Source organism: Gymnodraco acuticeps, unplaced genomic scaffold (assembly GCF_902827175.1).
Source record: "Gymnodraco acuticeps unplaced genomic scaffold, fGymAcu1.1, whole genome shotgun sequence".
In the NCBI taxonomy this organism is placed as follows: domain Eukaryota; kingdom Metazoa; phylum Chordata; class Actinopteri; order Perciformes; family Bathydraconidae; genus Gymnodraco; species Gymnodraco acuticeps.
The window spans coordinates 5,628,432-5,650,993 of record NW_022989810.1 but is presented as its reverse complement, the minus strand read 5'-3'; the positions used below and the strand labels follow the sequence as shown (position 1 = coordinate 5,650,993).

General features: G+C 40.6%; 2 protein-coding genes across 4 annotated transcripts in view; one reads left to right on the top strand and one right to left on the bottom strand.

Annotated features, from left to right (window-relative positions):
• Nucleotides 1-22,343, bottom strand: part of mbpb (myelin basic protein b) — an 87,738-nt gene extending 65,395 nt beyond the window's left edge. The window contains exons 1-2 of one of the 3 annotated variants that reach the window (XR_004570355.1): nucleotides 22,084-22,343; nucleotides 9,209-9,267 (exon numbers count right to left, since the gene is read on the bottom strand). The gene's annotated coding sequence lies outside the window, so the exon portion shown is untranslated. Of the gene's footprint in view, nucleotides 1-9,208; nucleotides 9,268-9,373; nucleotides 9,399-16,952; nucleotides 17,020-22,083 lie in introns of those variants that run through there. The other 2 variants (XR_004570356.1, XR_004570354.1) reach the window with 2 other exon arrangements.
• Nucleotides 1,514-3,624, top strand: LOC117555059 (zinc finger BED domain-containing protein 1-like). The gene is made up of 4 exons (XM_034229745.1): nucleotides 1,514-1,856; nucleotides 1,976-2,444; nucleotides 2,842-2,971; nucleotides 3,095-3,624. Exons 1-4 carry the CDS (start codon nucleotides 1,621-1,623, stop codon nucleotides 3,469-3,471), a joined length of 1,212 nt encoding a protein of 403 aa, XP_034085636.1. The 5' UTR covers nucleotides 1,514-1,620; the 3' UTR covers nucleotides 3,472-3,624.
• Nucleotides 22,344-22,562: the final 219 nt, after the last annotated feature.

The window sequence follows — 22,562 nt, the reverse complement described above, 5'->3', positions numbered from 1 at the left end:
AAGGAAGGAATAGATCTGAATGATTTAGAGGTGTAATAAAGTTTTCTGCCTTTTTTTAGACAACGGTTCCTCTTTAAAGGGGCCCTATCATGCTTTTTGAGGTTTTCCCTTTCCTGTAGTGTGTTATAGCTTTTGTGCATGTAGATAGTCTCCCACACCTAGGGCTGTGCAATTTAATCGATCCTGCGATATATATCGATATTTTGAGATTCTTTGATGCTTTTATTGTGAAAGAAGGTAAGGAAGGAATAGATCTGAATGATTTAGAGGTGTAATAAAGTTTTCTGCCTTTTTTTAGACAACGGTTCCTCTTTAAAGGGGCCCTATCATGCTTTTTGAGGTTTTCCCTTTCCTGTAGTGTGTTATAGCTTTTGTGCATGTAGATAGTCTCCCACACCTAGGGCTGTGCAATTTAATCGATCCTGCGATATATATCGATATTTTGTTTCTCGAGAAAGTATCGATATTTCAGCCGCGGGTATCGATACATTAAGTCCCATTCAAATTCCCCGTGTTCGGCTTGGCACTCTGCTCCCTGCCCATTCCCCCCCGTTCGCTTTGCATGAAGAGCGATTACATCAGCCAGCCGAGCCGCTATTGTCGCTGTAGAGCATTTCTAGATACACACGCCGGTTTCTTCTTCTCGCAGTGAGTGCGAAGCGGTTCAGGAGAATTGCGGCACACATTAACCCAGCACCTTCGTGCTTAAAAGATGTGTGGGAGCACTTCGGCTTTAAAAAGAAGAAGGAAAGCGACAATTTAGATAAAACTATGGCGGTTTGCAAGCTGTGTCACACAAACGTGAAATACTCTGGAAATACCAATAACCTACGATTCCACCTACAACGTCACCACCCGGACAAGGTAATGCTAACTCAGGAACTCAAGAAGCTGCGGCCGCGGCGTGACCCAAAACAAACCGTGCTGGACAGTGATGGCGGTTGTTCCCACAAGTTCCCATCTACTTCACCAAGGTCGCAGAAGATTACAGAGTCCATTGCCTACTTTATTTGTCAGGATTTGAGACCTTATTCCGTGGTGGAAAACATAGGCTTTCGGCGCATGGTGAACGCGATGGAGCCCCGCTATCCTGTTCCAACCCGCCAACACCTCACCAAGGTTTGCGTTCCCAGGCACATGCTCAGACAAAGGCACACGTCAAAGCCTCCCTGGGCAAAGCGGAGAGAGTTGCCCTGACGTGCGACGGGTGGACCTCGCGAACAACTGAAGCATATGTCACCATCACGGCCCACTTTATTAACGAGGAATGGGAGCTTGTTACGTATGTATTACAAACCAGGGACATGCCCGAGAGCAGGGTTGGGAGGGTTACTTTGTAAATGTAATCAGTTACTGATTACATGGCCAAAATGTATTCACTTCAGGTTTACGAAAGTAACTGTTATCAGATTACTCGTTTTTCAAATGTAACGCGAGCTGAATACAGTTACTTGATTTTTGTATTCTGATTACGTAACGCCGTTACATGTATTCCGTTACAACCCAACCCTGCCCGAGAGCCACACCGGACACAACCTGGCAGAACATCTAAGAAAGGCCCTCGCTGAGTGGGAAATCACAGAAAAGGATCCAGTAATTGTCACTGACAACGCGTCAAATATGACAATAGCAGCTGAGGAGGCAGCGTTCACACTTCACGTCAAACGCTACGCACACACCCTAAATCTGGCTGCACAACGTGCCCTCAAAATCACAGCAGTCGCACGCCTGTTGGGAAGAGTGAGACGCAATGTGAACTTCTTCAGACGAAGCACCACAGCCAACCACATGCTGAAAGAGAAACAGAGGCTTCTACAACTACCAAAGCACAAGCTGATGATGGACGTGGTTACAAGGTTTGTGCGTAGTTACTTTTCAATTGTTCATTTTGTTTTTATTACTAATTTATTTTGTCATTAATAAATACATTTAAATAAATCTATAAATAAAGTTTCTTACTTTTATTTAACTACAGGTGGAACAGTGCACACGACATGCTGGAAAGATTCCTTGAGCAACAACCGGCCATCTGTGCAGCCCTGCTCTCGAGTGAGGTGAGGAAGACCGAGAAGGATCTGTGCACACTGACTGAGTCAGACGTGACAACAGCTGAAGAAGTAGTCAGCGCACTGAAGCCCATGAAGGAGGCTACACAGTACATGTCCAAGGAGAAGACCCCCACGCTGTCAGTCATCGCACCCCTCCAGGACACACTGATCAATGGACTGAAACCGATCGAAGGTGAATCTGCAGTCATAAAAGAGATGAAGGCTGCCATGTCTGGGGATCTTCAGAAGAGGTACATCGACCTCAGGGCAACTCTCCATGCATGTTCAGCAATGGATCCAAGATTCAAAAGTCTTCCCTTCCTGACTGAGAACCAAAGACAGGAAGTTTATGATGGACTGATTGCAGAGGCTCAGGATCAGCCAATGCCATCAGAGGTAAGGCAATGATGGTACTGCTAGGTTTAACCCTTGGCCTTGTATCCTATGTAACATCTCCTGGTGAGAGTAAGCATAGGCCTAAATAATACATTGTTCAACGTTTAAAAAGGCAAATCCTACAACGCTAACTGTTTAAAATGCATACATATTAAATTGTTTAAAAAGCATAAATCCTACAACGTTAACTGTTTAAAATGCATAAATATTAAATTGTTTAAAAAGCATAAATCCTACAACGTTAACTGTTTAAAATGCATAAATATTAAATAGTTTAAAAAGCATAAATACTATAATGTTAACAGTTCTAAAGGCATAGATTTTAAATACACTAATTAAAAGATTTATTACAGTGAAAGCTCAAGAATTTCATTTCATGTTGACCTATTTCATTTAGTTGTCCCTTTGGAGTGTGGTCGAAGAGGGCACAGGAAAATGTAATGGTAGCGCTGATGATGAGGGGATGGCATCCGAAGAAGAGACTGTAGATGATGGTGTGCGATTCAAGGAAGGAGAGAGCAGTCAAGGTCAGTATCACCCATTGTTATCCAGTGAAGCACACTGTGTTGTCTGAACCTCTGAGTAGGAATTATGGAATGTGATTAACTATAAATAATGTGTTTTTGTTTTTATTGTTTATTTATTTGAAGGTCAGCATCCTCCACCCAGGAATCCAAAGCCGTCTTGTCCACTGGCTGCCCTTCTTGGTGGTGAACGATACGGTGGTGGAGCACAACCCAAGACAAATACCCAAGAGCACCAGGCCAAGGAGCAGATGACCCGCTACAAGGAGGCAGATCTCTTGGAAGTGAAAGAAGATCCACTGGTCTGGTGGAAGGAGCACCAGTATGAGTATCCACTCTTGTCACACCTTGCTAAAAGGTACCTGTGCATCCCTGGCACTAGTGTCTCCCCGGAGAGGGTCTTCTCTACCGCCGGAGATATCGTCACTGCTCAGAGAAGTGCACTTCTCCCAGACCACGTTGATCAGATTATATTCCTGAACAAAAATCTGAAGAGAATGTAGATGCAGTTATGTAGAGAGGAGCCTTTCTGTTTAGTGTTTTTGGCTTAAATGTTACTCCTTTGGACTTGAATTATTGGCAGGTACATTTTACATTAAATGTTGTTCTTAGTGACTTGAATTATTGGCTACCTCATATTCTGTGTTAAGCTAAAAATGCTGTAAAAGAATCTGTTCAGTAGTGCTGTAGCGACGCGTCGACGATGTCGACGTCGACTTCAAAATATCGTCGACAACATATTTCCGCGCCGACGCGTCGCTACACACACGTGGGTCACCCAAAGCAACAAGCAGTTCGCAATCGCACTTCAAACACAATGGAGACTGAAACGGCTACCACCTCCTCCTCACAGGATTGCGCACGAAGCCCCCAAACGAAAACATCTCGCCCTAGGTCTTCAAAAGCATGGGAATATTTTAAAGTTAGTCCAAAACGCAAAGATATTTATATATTTATATCTCACTGAGACTGCTGCATAGCCTAGCAGAAGCAGCAGCTAGCTGTGGTGGCTACCATTAGCAGCTAGCATTTGCTCTCCGATTTTTACATAAAATGGAATTATGGATTATAAATTCAATCGTTTTTTTATACATAGACGTTAAAAACCTATGGATTAACCGATTCAGCCGCGTTTTTTCTCATTTTAATGCCATTGAACACGTCTTTTGATCAGATTACGGTGGTGAGACGATCTCCCGAGAAGCTCTGTGAAGGTACGTGTTGTGATGACTGTATTTGCTTCCCCTGCCGCGAGTCCGGATCACTCAGTGATGATACTATATACCTACATAATCTGTGGAGTCTCAGCTTTAATCGGATATATTGTATGTGCAGCTACGATAAGTAATAAGGGTACTTTTATCTTGAGTTCTGTGCCAATGTCCGTTAGCATTTTTCGCTCAGGGGTCATTTAGATGCTTCTTATGAGACTTGTGTTTTGTTTTGGTAAACATGGTTTGTATCGTCAGTTAGCTGAGATTATTTCCGTTAATCTGGTATAACACATTAATAGGTTCTTAAATATTAAGATCCCCTGAGACACAGTATCGTGAAAAAAAATTTTTTACATTACGTTTTTTATGAATTGAACAACAGAAAAATAATCGTTAGATTAGTCGACTAATCGATCAAATAATCGCCCGATTAATCGTTTTCAAAATAATCGTTTCCCCCCAGCACTACTGTTCAGAACAGGCCACCTGCTGCACCTTTTAATTGTCCATTGTGATACTGCACTTTATGTACTTACGTTTCAAAGGCTTGTAAGCTACAGTTTGCACTGTTTCAATAAATGAAACTAATTTTCTCACCACATCTTTTGATTCATTTTGTCCAGCATTTGCAAGCTGTAGACTCTGTCTAGTCAGAGCCATATATTGTATAATTGATGCTTTCAGTTTTTAGTTGAATTAATTCAATCCAAGTCAACTCACAAGATGTCACCAAAATTACACTGTCCCTTTAAAATCTTTCAGAAAATGATGTAAGTGTATCGAATTATATCGAATCGTATTGTTGGCTGAATATCGTGATATATATCGTATCGTGAGCTGAATATCGTGTATCGTATCGTGAGATTAGTGTATCGTTACAGCCCTACCCACACCCCCCCCCCCTGTCCGACACACCTCTACTGGACTCCTTTGTTTACTTGTGCAACATAGCTATGTAACATTCAAGCTTCTATTGGCTAGTGCTTCAACCAATTGCATGTGATTGCCTAAGGGGCAGGACATCTCTTAGCGGTTGGCCAATCACAGAGAGTGAAAAGAGATGCTGCAGCACAGGCAGTATGTGAAAAATAAAGCACCTTTTGAACATTAGATAGACCCTCCAGAAAAACGTGGGCAAAAATCCTTGATTATACGATTAAACATGCAGGGTTTTTATGTGATTTTATGCGGTGAAAATGCGGGAAGTTGCAAAATATGACACACACACACACACACACACACACACACACACTTCTCCGCCTCATTGTTTTCATTTACTTGTTCGTTATTTGACCAGCTTCAATCTTGTAGGCTACTCACCTCGTTTCTTGTAGCCCTCGAAAGGGTTTTGGAGGTTGATGCCTCGGTGAACGTGAGTTGTTTGGCTTTCTTGTCCGCAGCAGCAGAAAGCATTTTCGAATGTTTGAATGAATCAAAGTGGGTCGTCACCGTCGATGTTCTCTTATGCTCCAACACACAGTTGCACGGGGTGCAGAATAGTTCCCCCCCCCCCACTTTCGTGCAAGACATCGGGGTACTGCTTTGCCCGGTCTTTAGCAGAAATGTTCGTCGGTATGTTAGATGGATTCGATTTTTTCATCTTGGTGTTTTCTCACTCGTGTGAGCTCCACACGTTCACTCTACGGTGTTGTTTACCTTCTGTGATGCGCGAGCTGATGACGTTGCGTCATCATCATCATCACGTCAAGACGAGTTAACTTTTTTTCTTCTCAACTGTGTGGAAAAATGCGGGGATTATGCGGCCTTTTGATAAATATGGGGCCTTTTAAAAATCTGCGCCATTTTGCCGATTATGTGGTCAATTCTGCGATCGCAGAATCGCGTTTTTCTGGAGGGTCTAATTAGAGCATGTTAACTTGTCACAGTGGAAGTACAGATTACAATTATGCTCCTGAAAATGAGCATAATATGTCCTCTTTAATGTTGTTGTCATAATCTTCATAATTTATGTTTTGAATATATCCTTTTTGCACAACTTGATTGGTTGATGCTTTTGTTTTTGCAGCGCAAAAGCTCACATTGTTACGACAGAATCACATTGTTTTCTCATTGCGTAATAGATCTGTTTTGAAAGAGTTCATGACATGGACAACAGTTCGAAAAATGTAATGGATGTAGGATTAATGCACAATATAGCGCCTGCGGTGTTCGAAGACATAAAATCCAAAAAACAACAACAATGGAGTAATGGCTTTGGTGCAACATGCTGCCCTAACACCTCTCTTGACTGCTTCACTTGCAAATGTAATCCCATTCTCTTGCTCCTGCTTCTTCTCTCTCTAGACTAGAGTGTGCTTAGCAGCTAAGGAAACAAATCATCTGTGGGTTGAGCCATTAGCCTTCCTGCTGGTTCGGTCTCAATCCGCCTATTATAGGCACCAGCCAGGTATTAGGCGGTAAACCAAAAACAATGGCAGACCTCAGGTCTTTACACTGTTGCCCACGGAAACCAAATGCTACTAATCTTTCAACACCTACTTACTTAAAGTCGGGCTCACGCAACCTCTTCAAATCTCACAATGTCATTACATGTGATGTAATTTTTAAAAAGCTGTGACAAAAAGGGACTTGAGCAAAAGCCAAGGTTAATAACTTGTATTCATTAAATTACATTACGGTCCCAGTTTAATCCTGATCCTCCTCCACACTTGGCATACTGTATGGGAACAGCGTCTGGCCGGTAATTTCTGCACTCACAGTACTGAAAAGAGTAAAAAGACGAGACCAAAAATAGAAAATCTGTCAAACATATATGCTATATTTAATTACAGCCTATTAGAGGTGGACATTTTTCATCATGTGGTAACCCAGCATAGCGCCACCAATTAGAAATAATCATTGGGAGGTGCTCAAAAACTTTGTTAGAAAAGAAAAAGGCTAAAATTGCACTTAATTTGTTGCAAGAACATTCAAGCTTCTTTCATATTTTGCGATTATACTATAGCGCTGATTTAAAAGGCCTTTTATGTCGACCTAACCCACTGATCCATGCAGATGTTTTACAGTGTAATTATCACTCCTGCCAACTTGTTGACAGAACGGAGTCGTACAACATTTCACACCCATCAGTTCTGCTTGAATAGAAAATCCAGTTATTTCTAAATGGACTCCCAGGGTGACATTGTTGATGCTGTGGGGATAATGATAGGGTCTAGTGCTGCTATATGGATGGTCAATTATCAATGTCAGACAGCTGAACTTTGTGAACGTAGCCAAACAGAGTCCCGATGATCACCGAGCCAAAGCTAATGGTTAGATGAGATGTGTACCTGGAGAGGTTTTAGTGTCAGCCTTGATGGCCACAATCATCTATTTACTTTCTCCGGTTCAAACAGGTTCTCTTTCGCATCATTGTTAAAATGAGGGCTCATGGTTTCCAGGGGGTTATTATAGGGCAACACAAGAGCCATCATGCTTTGGATATGGCCATGGCAATAAGGCTCTATTAAGAGTGGGACACAGAATACATGACTGTCTAGAAAGCAGTGTGCAAAAGAAAGTCTAATAATAAAAAGTCTAAACTCTGAAAGAGTTTCCCAGCAATCCCATCTACGCAGAAGTATTTTGAAAAGGCTGAGTATTCAAAAATAAGGTTAGTTTGGATTTACCAAAGACACAAATATCACAAAGGATCTAAAGATTTAAGCAGACGACCACCTTGTATTGGCGCGATTGCGGCTGTGAGGTAGTTTGGTTTTCTTTCAATTGAAAGTTGAGGGTTCGATGCAGTCAACATGTCGATGCATCCGTGGGTAAGATACTTAACCCCAAGTTGAATGTGTGTGCATGTTAGCTGTTCTTTGAGCAAGGGGCACAATACTCTGTATGAATGAGGCGTGAATGATGACTTTTAAATGTAAACTGAAGCGTCATAAAGACTGGATGAAGCGCTAAATAAATACAGTCCATTAAACAGTCCATTTGTATTTTGGTAAAAATAAGGTAAAATGTGTGATTTTGTCAATGAAGTCTGTTGTGTTTGAAGAGAGCAAAAATCCAACTTATAGATGGATCAAGAAAAGATAAAGCAATGAAATTATGTTTAATGAAGCATACACTTTTAGTATTTTTTTGTTTTCAAATCACCACCTACTATAAACCAAATATGGATAAGTATAATTACATCTTACATCTTTTGAGTAAAAATTACTGAAAAAATAAATGTAATGACTTAATGATGAGGCTAACAGGTAAACAATGTTGTTTTTTCAGTGAATGGGAATGGTATTCAATGTATAATAAGCAACAACTATGTAAGTCTTACAGACAAGGCTCATGCCAATTCACCAGAAAAACACTGTTATATTTACTGGGTTCAAATGTATTTTTGTGTTGTCCTGTAAATTAATTTACATTTGTATTGTATTTGTTACAGAATTATTATGGCAACCACAGCTGTTTCCATAAACCGGTGAGACATACAGTGAACCTACAACCCTACCTCCAAACATCCGAACTATCCTTTAAAGTCAAAGTACTGCATAGGTTATGAAAGGATATAAATGAACATCAACTCAAAATTTGCAAAGTCATCTCCACCTCATCTCTCCACTACTCTTTGCAACAAAAATCTGCATATGAAGCAACGAGATGGTGCATTATTCATATCACTGCGTCTCACTACATTTGAGATATGATTATGAGGAGTTGGCTGTGGCAGTGCCATTATAGAAAAACCTGGATTCAACGTGAGGGTATAACCACAAACACACAGGCAGCTCACAAATCACTTATACAGATAAAAACACATTCTATGCATCGATCATAGAGATGAATCCACATCCTGAGGAATAACAGATAGACTTGTGCACTGCAAAGCTGAAGGTGATAAATCAGAATGACTTAACAGAGTCCAAAGTCCTGCTGATAAAGGCCAGTGTTCACACAGGTGCCATTGGAGAAACTAATCCAACACATGCTTCATTGCTTTGATCACATTTGGCAAAAAAGCCTGAATACATTTTGAAGATATTGTTATTCCACAGGCACGAAACAAGACTCTTACCTTGCTGTCGGTGGGAGCCTCTCTCTTTCCTAGATGCTGGCCCATGCTGCTGACAGAGACTGGAAGAAAAACAGAGAGAAATAAGTTTACACCAGCAGGAGACCGTAAACAGCATATTTATCTGAAGATTATGCTCTCGTCCTTGTCCAAAGTAAGGCGGGCTACCTCGTATCATCATCATCACACACACGCAGCTATAAAAACACTGGTTTGTCCACAAGTGTAGCACGCTGTGTTTGGGCTGGTGTGAGAACGGATCGGGTTGTAGCGCGCACCAAAAAACGGGTCACTCTGGTGTCAGAAGAGACAACTAATTATTCGCATTAATAAACTGCCAATCGACAGGCGATAACACGAAGTGGTCGTGGACATCCTAAGCAATGTAGCAGTTGCACCTCTAGTATGAGACTCGGGAGGGCAAACAGGTGTTCAATGCATTCCCACTTTTTTAAACATTTGAGTTGGTTTTGGTCAAAAATATTATAACTTGCCATTTCATATGCAGTAGTATAAACTTGTTTACCAGAGTGCATTGTTCATGCATTTGGCATTTTAATTTTGTTCTCTCGATGTAAGTATTAACCTCAAAATGTACACACATTTTTTTCAAATAGTGTTTGCCCCCGTACCAACCTAGAGGTTCCAACTAAATCCTGTGGGAAACACTATTATATGTTTTGCAGTATAAACTAAGCTTTATAAGGGTGGGTATGAGTAACGTCTCTATACTGCAGGAAATGGCACTTTAGGTGTTGATTGAGTGGCATGCCATACATCCCCTTGTCTTTTGCTTTTCCTACAATATTGCACTATAACTTGGAGCCCACTAGTTGGCTGCTAATCACAGGGTCAAACAGAGTCTATAAAAATCACTCTCCTTTTGGAGCTGCATTGGTCCAGTAGCTTGGTTTGCACTGAATTTCGAATATAACCTTTCCCAAGAGCCCAAACAAATCCAATAAAATGGGCAAATGCAACTGAATTTGCTTTCAGTTCAATATTCTGATGTCCTGTGGTGATGAAACACTGGTGTAAAAACACAGCCTTCATTAGTGTCATCCCCCTTGAATGTGACTCTCCTTTTTAATAACTTATTATGTTTAATTAATCTCGCAACCTTTCCACTATCTGCTACTATGCCATCGGCTTAAATGTGTAATGGTAAGAGAACAATATCAGTGCTGCTTTTTATTCAAAATGCTGCTCAGTTACCAGCTTTTATGATTCGAGTGATTAAAAACACAAAATCCTTGGTTGTTGTGCAGCATCAAAAAGTGAGTGGCAATGTGTCTCAATGCTGTTGAAAACAGTAAATGTCAAATAAAGTGCAGCAGCAATAACTAAAAAAAACAAACAGGTGTACTACAAAGTGTCTGAAAAGAACAAACATGTGCTGAAAGGTTTATTCCCCTCAAGGGAAAAGGAGAAGAAGGCAGAGCTCCACATGTGACAAATGTCAGTGCAATAAGGAGAGCTATCAGGTGTGTTAGCTCAAAGATCACAAACTAAAACTAAAAACTGTCATACTCATAAAGACGCGAGAAATGAAACATTTGATCTGAAGCAAATGAGAACTGCCATTCACTCAACTATTTGAGGTGTGAGTGAGACAATGTGTAAACAGTGTTTATCCTACAGCAGTGCTGAATATGGTTTGAATCAAAAAACCTTAGCCAGCCCCCATCACTTAAAGATAAAAACGTATTTCCTCTGAAGGATCTTTCTTCTGTACTTTCAAATACTCAACGCATGTATTTTTGGCTTTAAGAAAAATGTCGTAACCCTCAAAAAAGGCTTCCATAACCCTTGGGAATTTGAATAATTCCTTTTCTGGACTTTCCCAATGTTATAACAAGACAAAACACAAAAAATGTTAGGCTACATTTTGTGCTTTAAAACGTTTGCTGATGTGTTCATTAGAGGGTCCATTGATGGTCCAAACTGATGTTGGCAAAGCCTGCTAACATGTTGGCCGACTGCACAGCCAACAATGAAGGAAACTCTACCAATGCCAACACAATGTTTAAAAGTGGCTTAATTTAGCATTATTTTTCAAAACATTCCCTATTCTCAGGTCAATCAGTCCAAAGATTGTAATATATGTTAATACAACCTTTGAGCAATAATGATCCAAAAACAAAACATCCACCCAAGTCAGCAATCATACACATTACATTTGTTAGACGCTTTTATCCAAAGCGACTTACATACATTCAGTACTGTGGACAATCCCCACAGGAGCAATTTGGGGTGAAGTTTCTTGCCCAGGGACACAACTACATGCTGACTGCAGTGGGACAAGAACTTGATACCCCCTGATTCGAAGTCCAGCACTCTATCCACTTAGCCACAGCCGCCCGCACACACCAAACTAACACCTATTATCTAATTAATATAAAGCCTTGAGAAGTGCAATACATCCGTTGTCCTCTGAACAAGGTGCCCAGGGGAGCAGTGTTTACCACTAGCAGCAGTTTTATTATTGCTCTCAGGGAGGAATGCAATTAGAATATAATCAACTTGAGTTCAAGATGTTTTATCACGACAATATAACTCGAGGTAAAAAGCTCTGCACCCAAAGGAACAGAATTTGCACAACAAAAAAAAAACTAAAAGAGCACCTTAAGCAATTAGATATTCTCCTAGGGACTGGAAAACACTTGCACAAAATAGTTTGTCCTTTGAAAATCATTCTCATTACGGCCCTGATATATCTCAAAGGAGAGGAGGAGCTATATCTGAAAATAAGTGTATTAATGAGGGACATTTAACAACCCTAGGCAATTTGTCTGGCTACTTGCAAGACAAGAGCTACCTGTAGATTACAGTATAAAGCTGACATGTTGTATCAGTTGCCACATTCAGCAGACACAGAGCAACATTAGCATCCATTCAGTCGTCATTCACCTAAAAATGTAAACGCTTCACAAGCTGTGCGTCAGACAGTGGCTATTACCACAGCAGTTAAGTACTTAAACAGCAAAACAAAAACTATGAAATCTCCAAGTGACAAAAATTAATAGTATTAATAAATCAAATGTACTAGAAGTGGTAAAATGTTAAAGGAAAGAATAGGATTGACTGATAGAGATTATGCAATGTTTTAGTGTTTGTTGATTGTTATGTACCTGCCTAAGGACTGCAGATGGAAACTAGAAAATGCATTTCCTGCTGAAAATGCGTGTGAATGCTGTAAACTATGTACATTTGTTGCTGAATTTAGCTGAAAATGCAGAAAAAGCTGAATATGTTATTAGTTGAATGGTCTCTGTAGTACGGTGGCCCTGAAGTACAAGACACTACAGCATTTCAGAAAACACCACAGCATTTCACAAAACACAACAGCATTTCACAAAACACTACATCATTTCACAAAACGCCACAGCATTTCACAAAACTTTTCTTTAAAAGCTTAATATTTTAAAGAAAAGGTTTAAAAAAGGTATAAACAACAGCCTCAATGTCCTGAAATAGCTGAATAATGTAATAGTTGAATGGTTTCTGTAGCTGAAAGTAGGCTGACAGAGTTAGATATTAAATGTAAGTAGTAGTGAATTAATGTGTATTAAGAAGAGAAAAGAAAGTAAAAAACGCTTTGAAAAGCAGCAGAATATGTTAACTGCAAACGTTTGAACTAAAACCAAACGTCACCAATAATGTATAAAATATGTGGAACATGTTGAAGTCAGTATGAAGTCGCCATCAGACAGAAAATATTAGGCTGAGACAGTCTGTGTGTTTGTGTTTGAGGTGACGACGTTATCAAACACCTGTGTGTGTAAGCCCAGAGATCAAAGGTTACCATGGTGATGACGTTATCAAACACCTGTGTGCAGATATCAAAGGTCACCATGGAGATGTGCAGTGAAAGAAGAGCCTTTCCATTGATCTGAATGAGAGATAAACCTCTTACATTTCTAACTATAGTTTAAAAACTGTAGCTGATATCGGTAAAATGTAAACGCGTGCAGCATGTCAGGACCCTGACGAGCGTCTGAGTCTGCTGTTTGTGTACTTTTGGTTCAATAATGTGGCATTTTTGGCAGATTTACTAAATGTGTGCAGCTGCTGCTCTGACGAAAGATCAGGCTGAATTTACAATGGGCCTTAAAAGGTAGGTAAAAATGGAGAAACCAGCTCAAGTGCGCAAGAATTTGAAAGTACGCAGCCGAAAAAAAAATCTGCACCTTCTATCAGACTTCCTTACAGAGCCCCTCCTCCAACACACACAAACGCGCACATGACCAATGAGGGCACGAGATAAGTTTGTGCACGAGATGGAAGGCTGACAGGCAGGTAGGCCATCCAGTTATTTTAGCCGGGCGGGCTAAAATAATTGGTTGTGCTTTTTACAGCGCCACAGCTTCCACAGATGACATTTTTTAATGTATTTATTACCTTTAATGGAGACATGTTAAACGTTTTTGTCACTTCATGCCCTCAAGAGGCATTTTGTTGTTCTCATCTCTTTTCTGAGATTAATGTGTCTGTATCAGTCTGTATGCATGGTCCTTGTTCAAATAAATACATAAATTACATGTTACTTGTTAGACGCTTTTATCCAAAGCGACTTACATACTCAATACTGTGAGCAATCCCCACAGGAGCAATTTGGGGTGAAGTGTCTTGCCCAGGGACACAACGACATGCTGACTGCAGTGGGGTTTGAACCTGTGACCCCCTGATCCGAACACCAACGCTCTATTCCACTGCGCCACAGCCTCCTAAACAAACATCTGAACACAACTTTATTCTCCACTGGACTTCCATCATAAATCCAGCCATGAGATTAGTGACACCATTTTCTAGCTACTTTTCTAAATACGTTGGCAATTGCGGTAAATGGGATTTTCCACAAAGAGGCCCTGTACTTTTGGGGGTTTTCCCTTTCCTGTAGTGTGTTATATAGGTTTTTGTGCATGTAAATGGTCTGCAAAGACTAAAATCCCAAAGTTCCCTCCAGAGGAAGTTTCTCTCCCACACTGCCTGAAATGCCTCCATTGGACTTTGTTTAGTTCTGTAACATAGTGACATCAATATGTATACACTCACACATCTATTGGCTAGCACTCCAACACATTGTACGTCATAGGCTAAGGGGCGGGACATCTCCAAGTGATTTACCAAACACAACAGAGCCAGCGAGCTAACCAACCAATCAGAGAAGACTATGCTCTGGTTTCAGACAGAGGGTGAAAAGAGGTGCTGCAGCACAGGTAGTAAACATTAATGCATGTAAACAAGTCACAGCCGAAGCACAAATACAAAACATAAACCTAAAAATAAGAATAATAGGACCTCTTTAAAAAAACTAAGTATAGGATCGTTATCGAATCTGGCAATGAAACTATAGTTTAGTTCAGCAGGCAGGGCTAACTTTAGATTGTCTTCCTAATCTACATCCGGCAAATCATTCCCATTCACCTTTGAAATACATTAGCGCTGAAGAATGAGATAGATAGAGACTAAGTTTGGGACTGAAAAACTCCCAACTACTTCCTTTTAAACTGCTTTTGTGAATGTGTTGAATCTTATCTGATTGTGCTGGTGGCTGATCCATAACAGTCAGAGAGAGCATAAGCAAGTAGCTGCAAAAGTAAGCAGAAACTCCCCTTTGATTAAACAAAATGAAACACTTATAGTGCCGGTTGATATGCGTTCAGTTGAGCGTAAAAGCCGATATCCACGACGCCACCAGGATTCTGTGCGACCGAACGTGAGGCCTTGCAACCAGTTTCGCTCTCCATGTTACACAATCAGATCCTGCGAGGACTTGCAAAAGACTGTTGCATAATAGAGTGTGAATTGCAGAGAGGAGGAGGGGGCTGATACAAGGCTGAAATTAGAACTCGGCAGCAGTACTTTTTGCAAACACACTTGTTTGCCTGGCCTTTACTTTTTCCTCACACATCGCCCTGTAATTTACAGCGATAGGAAGGCGTTGGAAACGTGCAGTGAGAAAATGTTATCACTCCTACCCAAATTAACCCGTATAAGTCGCTGTTAATTGCCAGGTGTTCTGAGTGCATCTGTTGAAAACATTTCTGTTTGCCTTTTAGGATGGAAAAAGCTCTTATGATAGGCCAGCACCTGGAAGAATCCATTACCACTTAGCAGAGTCTGCAGCACGTCATATGAGCAATTATGTGTCGGATCTGTCCATCACCTGAGGCTATTACATCCTCGTTAGCAGCTGATGTTTTACATGGCTTTAAGCAGATAACAAAAGGAGCTCATTAGTTTAAAGGAACTTGGCATTTAAACAAACCTCCTACGAAATGTATTTCACTGACTGTAGGTCTGTGAATATGAAAGGGATATTGCCTTTTTGCAACATAAATCTTCCTGTCCTGTGCAACTGCTGATAAAAAAAGAGAAAGTAATACTTTATGACAAGCATGGCAATAAAACCCTTGGGAGCAATCAGCCTTGGAAACAATATATTTCTGCACAATGAGGCTTGCTTTGTAAGTTAAGCTTTGCTTTCATGTTTGAAGAAACAATTACAAACAAAGCCAAAATAACAAATGGATTTCACACCACCGGGAACGTCTGAAGGATTCTTCCTCAAAGCGAGGGTCGCAGAGCATAAAACAGACTTTTATAGGACTATGACTCAGAGAGAAGATGGATGTAAGCAGCCGAGTGAACAATGTGCTGTGTTTCTTTGTGTTTAGCTTGTTAGTACATCAAAGTGTCACAAGCAACAGTGAACACATTCAATAACTACTTTCCCACAAAAGAAAGCATCAAAACTAGTATATTGAACTAAAGTAAGTAATTAGGGAGCGTTTGGTAAAATGTGGACTTATTAGCAGGCAACTATTAGAAATTAAAAAAATAACTTCCAGTAGATCAATGAATACACTTTTGCTGCTTGATGTTGGCAAAAACTCCTATTGTGATATATATTTTTAAGTTTTTGTTTATGTTCAGCATCATCCTTTACATAGCCCTAATCTTTTCTATACTAGTGAGGCTGCGTTTCTTATTGCAACCAATTTTTGTTTTAATGTCTTTTGTATCCTGTTCTTTGCTTATTGGATGTAGCAATTGTCGACTAGCAGGGCTAGCTTTGGTTGTTAGAAAAATGTTGTGATTAGTGGTTCAATGTGCAAGCAGAGCCCGCAAGAGCATCAAAAACTAATTTTCTCCCAGCTCATAAATCATAGTAAGTTATGTTCTATTGGGTAGACCTCTTCTGAAAATTAGTAATGTTCTTTTTTCTTTCAAGCAACAAAATGTTTCAGCATGGAAGTTAATTTGTCTTACTTGTCATTTTTTTTGTAACAAACAAATTGTATTTGAATGGATTTACATTATAGCCCTCCCAACACTGGTCACTGAAGCACTTCACACACAATAGATGTACTTCACTGTAACCACTGCATGCATATTTGATTTGCTAAGAAGCCTGCCTGGCATTACACTGCACAACATGCTGATAAAACCATTTCTCAGTCTACCACTAAAAGTGTAATTGGCTGGAACAAATGTGCCTCTGTTTGTCGATGTCAGATTCCTTTGTTTCGCTTTAAGTTTTCTCTTGTTCGCACAATGCAACAACTTGTCTTTAACCCTCGGGCTGCCCTCAGTGACTGCACCGTGTTGCACTCTACTGAGAGTCAATTACGTAATAAATACAGAGCATGTGTGTGAGTGTGTGAGAGTGGATTGGAATCGAGGGGGGCACAAGAGAGAGTGATGAGATGAGAAATAGTGATAGAATAATACGATGCCTAACAGGGAAAGTCCTCTCCTCTGGACAAGAGATTTGAGGTCGAAGGTCAACATCTGTCCCTGAGGGAAGACATCAGCTCTAGCAGTGATGAGTGCTCGCTGCAGGAAGCCTCTCTTCCTTTCTCTTCCTTTGACTTCCTTCTGGGATGTTGCCAGAATAGGCCTGCCTTGATCGAGGTAAAGGTGAAAGGGTAACAGTGATAGATGTAAAGAGTTAGTAGTGTCTTTTACTAGCCTTTCCAGAAGCAAAAACACAAAAGCAAAAGTGTAAGGAATTAATTGAATGGTGTATTTATCCACCTTGCTATTGTTAGCATTGTGTTAAAGACATACACCAATTTGTGTTCACGTTGTCACAGTGGCAATGTATTTGTCTTGGGTTGAGACGATCCCAGATTAACACGAGAAATACAGCGTTTACGTACAAAGTAATCCTCCAGGAATTACACATTCAGATTCAATTAAACATGTTTCCTGACCACCTTGCTTTGTTTTGCTGGTTCCCCAATGTGTTGGCATCCTTGCTGCATGAGACAAGCATTCAGATGAATGAGAGGGCTGCGTTTTTGATGCAGAGTTGCAATTGGTCTAAACGTGGCCTTAAATTTGACCATATAAACATTCTAAAGCTAAGAGTATCTAACAGTACCCTGTAATTCAAGAACAATGCTGTATCTTTTCTCCTTTGTCTTCTATATTTAACATGAATTGCAGTGCCAGGAAAATAATCATTGAACCCATCTGCTATCAGTCGGATGACAATATAACCTCATGGGCAATTGGACAATATTCCAGGTTTTTTCTTGTAATGGGCCTAGGCTAGATTCCCTCTTTCGAGTGCCGGTCATTGGGTACAGTGCAATTAGACACTTGAGACTTGACAATGGAATTAGAATAGAGACAATGCATACCACAGTATTGTACGTCTATTATCTTCATTCATACACAGATATCTGTTTTTATAGAGCAATACAAAATGTAATAATTTTCAGATGAAAGAGGGGAGAAGATTTGATCCGGCCAATTTGATCCGGCCAATTCTCACCGCTCTCAAAATTGATTGATTATCTGCATGCAATTAAAGCCTGTTTAAACGTGATTAGCTTTAGCATCAGTCTTCTCGCAAAGTATTATTTCTGCAGCTATCAAATGTATATTAGAGTCCCTTTTTTGTCAAATGAAACCATTAAAAAGTTAGCCATTGACAGAATGTTCAACCAAGGGTAGATTAATAGGGTATAGTAATAATAATAATAATAATAATAATAATGGGTTCCATTTATAAAGCACTTCATATTTGATTTCAAATCCCGAAGTGCTACAAGTTGTGAGCATGAACAGTATAAATAAACATTACACAACACGGTAGAATTAATAAAAAGCAATACATTTTTTTTTTTTTAAATAGCTATCTAACAGTACCCTGTAATTCAAGAACAATATACTAGAACTAGAACTAGTATAGCTAGTGCATACATCTGAAACTGTTGTCATTATCTGCCTGGAAATGAGAAGCCTTTGTCTGTCCACCATTCTTTTGTTCCTCAGATTTCTGGTTTTAAGAACAGAGAACAGAAAGCTTTTCAGGCCAAGCATCAGTAACTTAAGAGAGAGGGACTTCGCTAACGGCTGGTGACTTTTGATGCGTCAACATTTTTCTTAGAAGAGGATGTTTGTACCGGCAGGCAGGAAAGTGACAAAAACAACTAAACAGGAAAGACAAAAACAGCTGTGGTACTAAAGGTATCTGCAGATTGTTAAGGACTTTTTCAATTGAGTCATCTCAGAAATATTTGTCTAATCACTGACAGATCGAGCCCTGCGTTTGCATCATCACTGCTATTAGGACACAATCGTGAAAACTCTTAGATAACAATGCCAGTCTGGTTTGAAGTCAACAATGTAAATAAGTGAGGACAGTCATATTTGGGACCAGGCTAGAAGAGAAGTCAGAGTTGTGTCAGCTCAGTGACCGTTCAGCCGTGAAGGTCTGTTTGCCTGTGGGCTCCAGCTGCCTGTCTGAACAACCAGGGCTGCTGCTATCTAACTGTAGCTTCCTCTCTCATAACATGAGTTAGTTGTGCTTCCCATGTCATTCTTGCGCACATACTCAGATGTTGTTTTGCAGGAGGAGGAGGGGTTGGTGTACAGACAAATATTCAGCTGTTATTCTTCACAACTTCTTTACATTTTTGAGAGGACCGCTGTGGGACTTCTCCCTTGAACAAGCACATATGGCTCTGAAAGAAAATTACCGGAAAAACAATAGTCCCATGGGTCCAATGCTGTGTATAGATATTTGCTTGGTTAATTATATTTGTTTTGCTTTGTTATGCATGGGCACCTCCTGTCAATCCCTGGGGCGTTCTAGTGATATAGCCCTGGGACTGAGGCTTAATCTCAATACTCCTCAACAGAGATGACACAACCCACAGCCACCTGGGGTTTCCTATCCAATAATCCAAGCTACAACCTCTTCACTTAGATCCGGAGTCAAAATATTCAGCTCCACCATCTGCTGTGATCCCTGTGAGAACACACTGCAGGCAGGGAATGACACCACGGATGACGGGGTAGCACCTGGAGTTGACTGGCAGCACCACACCTTGGAGAACTCTGACAAATCTCTTGCGTTGCTGTAGAAGGGCTGTTGATAGTGAAGCAGGTAATGCATGTGACTCAACCTGTCTGCCAAGAATAGGCGCAGACAAGAGGGGAAGTGTGATAAGGGAGGAAGTGTGTTAGTTTGTGACAACGGAAGTTGACTAACCTCAGTGTATCACCTGCACAACACGGATATAGCTTACAGTTGCACGCACATTTCTTAAGCAGGGTGGAAAATCTTACTTTGTATTGAATAACTAAGGCCTTCAATCAAAATCCCTTGCTGTTTCTCTGCCAAATTACACTTCTAGGGACTAAATCTACATGTTTTAGTGTGAGTTGTAGAGAGATCGAGATGTCTGCCTCCTCGTATATAACAAAACGAGATTGCACTTGGCTTGTGGTGCCCAAAGTGTCAATAAACATTTGAAAAACTCAAAAGCAATGTATTTTTTCAGACCTAGTTACTCAAGATAGTCAACAGACCTTGTTGTGAACAGTTTCATAAAGGAACTATTTTCTTTCTACTGAACTACACACACAACAAGTAATGATGAGCCTCTTGTCCATGACTAGATGCACTTTCCTTGGGAAGGGGGGTGTAGTTTAACACTCTCTGTAACTAAAACCGAAACAATTCATTTCGATAAATAGCAAATATGTATTTTACATTTTTAGGGAGAACTGTATCTTTGCAGCCGGCTGGTATAAGCATGTCTTGTAGATGAAGACAAAGGAATGCAGAGTGACACAAGCGACGGCTGAGCATACCTCTGGTATTTTCTCTCTTGGCTGAGCCAAGGCAAATCCAATGAAAATGTAAAGGAATGCATTCCTGCAGCCTTCCCAGCTCAGGTAGTCAAGGCAAGCAGAGGCTTCTCCTCAAACTATGCGGCGGTTACAACTGCTGGCATACCACAAACCAATACTTGACATGCCACAACATCAACCCAAACAGATGTCTATCACTGTCTGTGTCAAATAAAACAAATTCAATCATGTTAGTGTGACCGTGTGCACCTGATATATTGAAAATGAGATATCACACTCAGTGTTTCAACTAACACGGTCTACTTTGTGTTGTGTTTTTCTCAACTCAAGGTGGAGAAAAAAGTTAAGGGTTAAACCTGCATGTAGTGTTTTATCAAATGGAGCCAGAGGTTACCTTTGTTGAGTGTTCCCTGGCTAGAGGACATCCAATGCTGCATGCTTCAATAAATCACTGCAGTTCAGACGTAAGCAGCCACTCATGTGTGTGAGTTATTTATTTATAGACCGTACATAGCAGCAGCATTAAATAAGCATATAAACGCTTGGACTCACTCTTTTTTTCATGAAACTTACTATGTGTAAAAATTACACTCTGCATCGTGTCATATTGGGTCCTATGCTGCTGTTACATCCTGGAATTACTCAGTGCATAGGTAAGTTATCTTCAGTAAGACCAATAGAGCCTGAAGGGTTTCTGTTAGGGACTTTAGTGTTTTGATGTAAAGTAGAGTAACAAGTGGAGCTTGCTGCTTACCAGGCCCTGCTTAGGATGAAGAATTATGTAATATTTAGTGTCCTCAAGGCTTTTCAGTGCATGTTTTCAGCTCCTAAATGCTGGCTATTAATATTTCTACAAGCAAAGGAAAACCTACAATATATTGAAACCATAGTCTCTGACATATTCCCTTGTGATACAGCAATTACTGTACTGTCAGGTAATCTCATAAACGCGCAAAACTCCGTTAAAAAAACGTACACATTTAAGAATAAATGGTTTGGTGCATATTTTCCATGACTCGTGAAATATAAAAAACACTTAACAGAAATACTTGTGATCGTGTGGTCGATTCGGCATATATATGACACCTGCATTTAATCCAGTTTAAACTAAACAATGGGTTTCACTCTTGCACCGACGGTAGAATGCTACGAAAACAAACCGGGTTTTCCGGTGGTAAATTAAGGGGCAATTACAAAAACTCTAAATTGTATTAGGTTAAAGTCCAGCTTGGCCTTAGGTTTACATGCCGAATTGAAGAGAACACTCTAGATATTGATATAATGCCTTAAGTCGTTTTTAGAACGGCGTGTTAAGCTTCCACTGAGCAAATACTCGTTAAATTGCTTTGCCTGTTAACTATGTTCGGTTTCAAGGAGAGAAGGCAACAGGGAGGGTGGTGGTTGTAGTAGAGGTGGTGGGGGGCGACACTGTCAAAAGCACATGACAAAGCAGTGACACTGTCTGCTGGCAGTGATGCTTTCTTAAAAACACTCACTACTAATAGTCACACAGGGTTTAGGTAGACTTGGACGGGCAAAACAATATGACATGCCGTGCATATTGTCCTTGCAGATTTCGAAACGAGCGGTTGTAAACAAGTCGACGTGGATAACATGTTTACTATCGCTACATCGCGTATCCTGCGGCAGAAAAACCCCCACTAATGCGATAGTAATGCGTCCACTACATGTGTGAAACTGTCTTTACACGGGCTTTATAGACTTTCATTTGCTTTTTGGTTAATGTTACGTGCACATACCCTTCTCCGGTTAGTCTGTGTCAAATGCATCCACAGCTGAGCCTTGTACTGGATGTAACCAACTGTCAGTCTTCTTTCGACGGTGGTCGTCAACAGCATCAACAATAACGCCTTTTCACCCTTTATGGTTCGCCGTTGCCTTGTTCACCAAAGTGCCTCCGTAACACAAAAACGAGAAAAAAACGTGTCTCGGTGGTGCTTCCTGATTTAGGTACAGTGGGGATGATGTTGTTTGTAAGGGGTGGGGCGGTATGCAGCTCGAGTCCGCCAAGAAATGTCGGGCTAAAAAGCACGTTGGTGCACGTCTGTGCATGATTAGTAGCTCGTGCTTCATGGTAGGGAGGGTTCAATTAACGCGCGAAACAGAGACGTGATTATGAAATACAGAACGTGACTCAAACAGCTGCAGGATAGCAGAGACAGTGAGCTAAAGACGTCTTATTTCCTGCACCATTTGTATCCATGTTCACTGGGGGCAG

Coding starts and splice junctions, on each gene's coding strand:
- LOC117555059 (XM_034229745.1), top strand. CDS start 1,621: ATGACAATAGCAGCTGAGGAGGCAGCGTTCACACTTCACGTCAAACGC. Junction 1,857..1,975: donor ATGATGGACGTGGTTACAAG/GTTTGTGCGTAG, acceptor ATTTAACTACAG/GTGGAACAGTGCACACGACA. Junction 2,445..2,841: donor ATCAGCCAATGCCATCAGAG/GTAAGGCAATGA, acceptor TATTTCATTTAG/TTGTCCCTTTGGAGTGTGGT.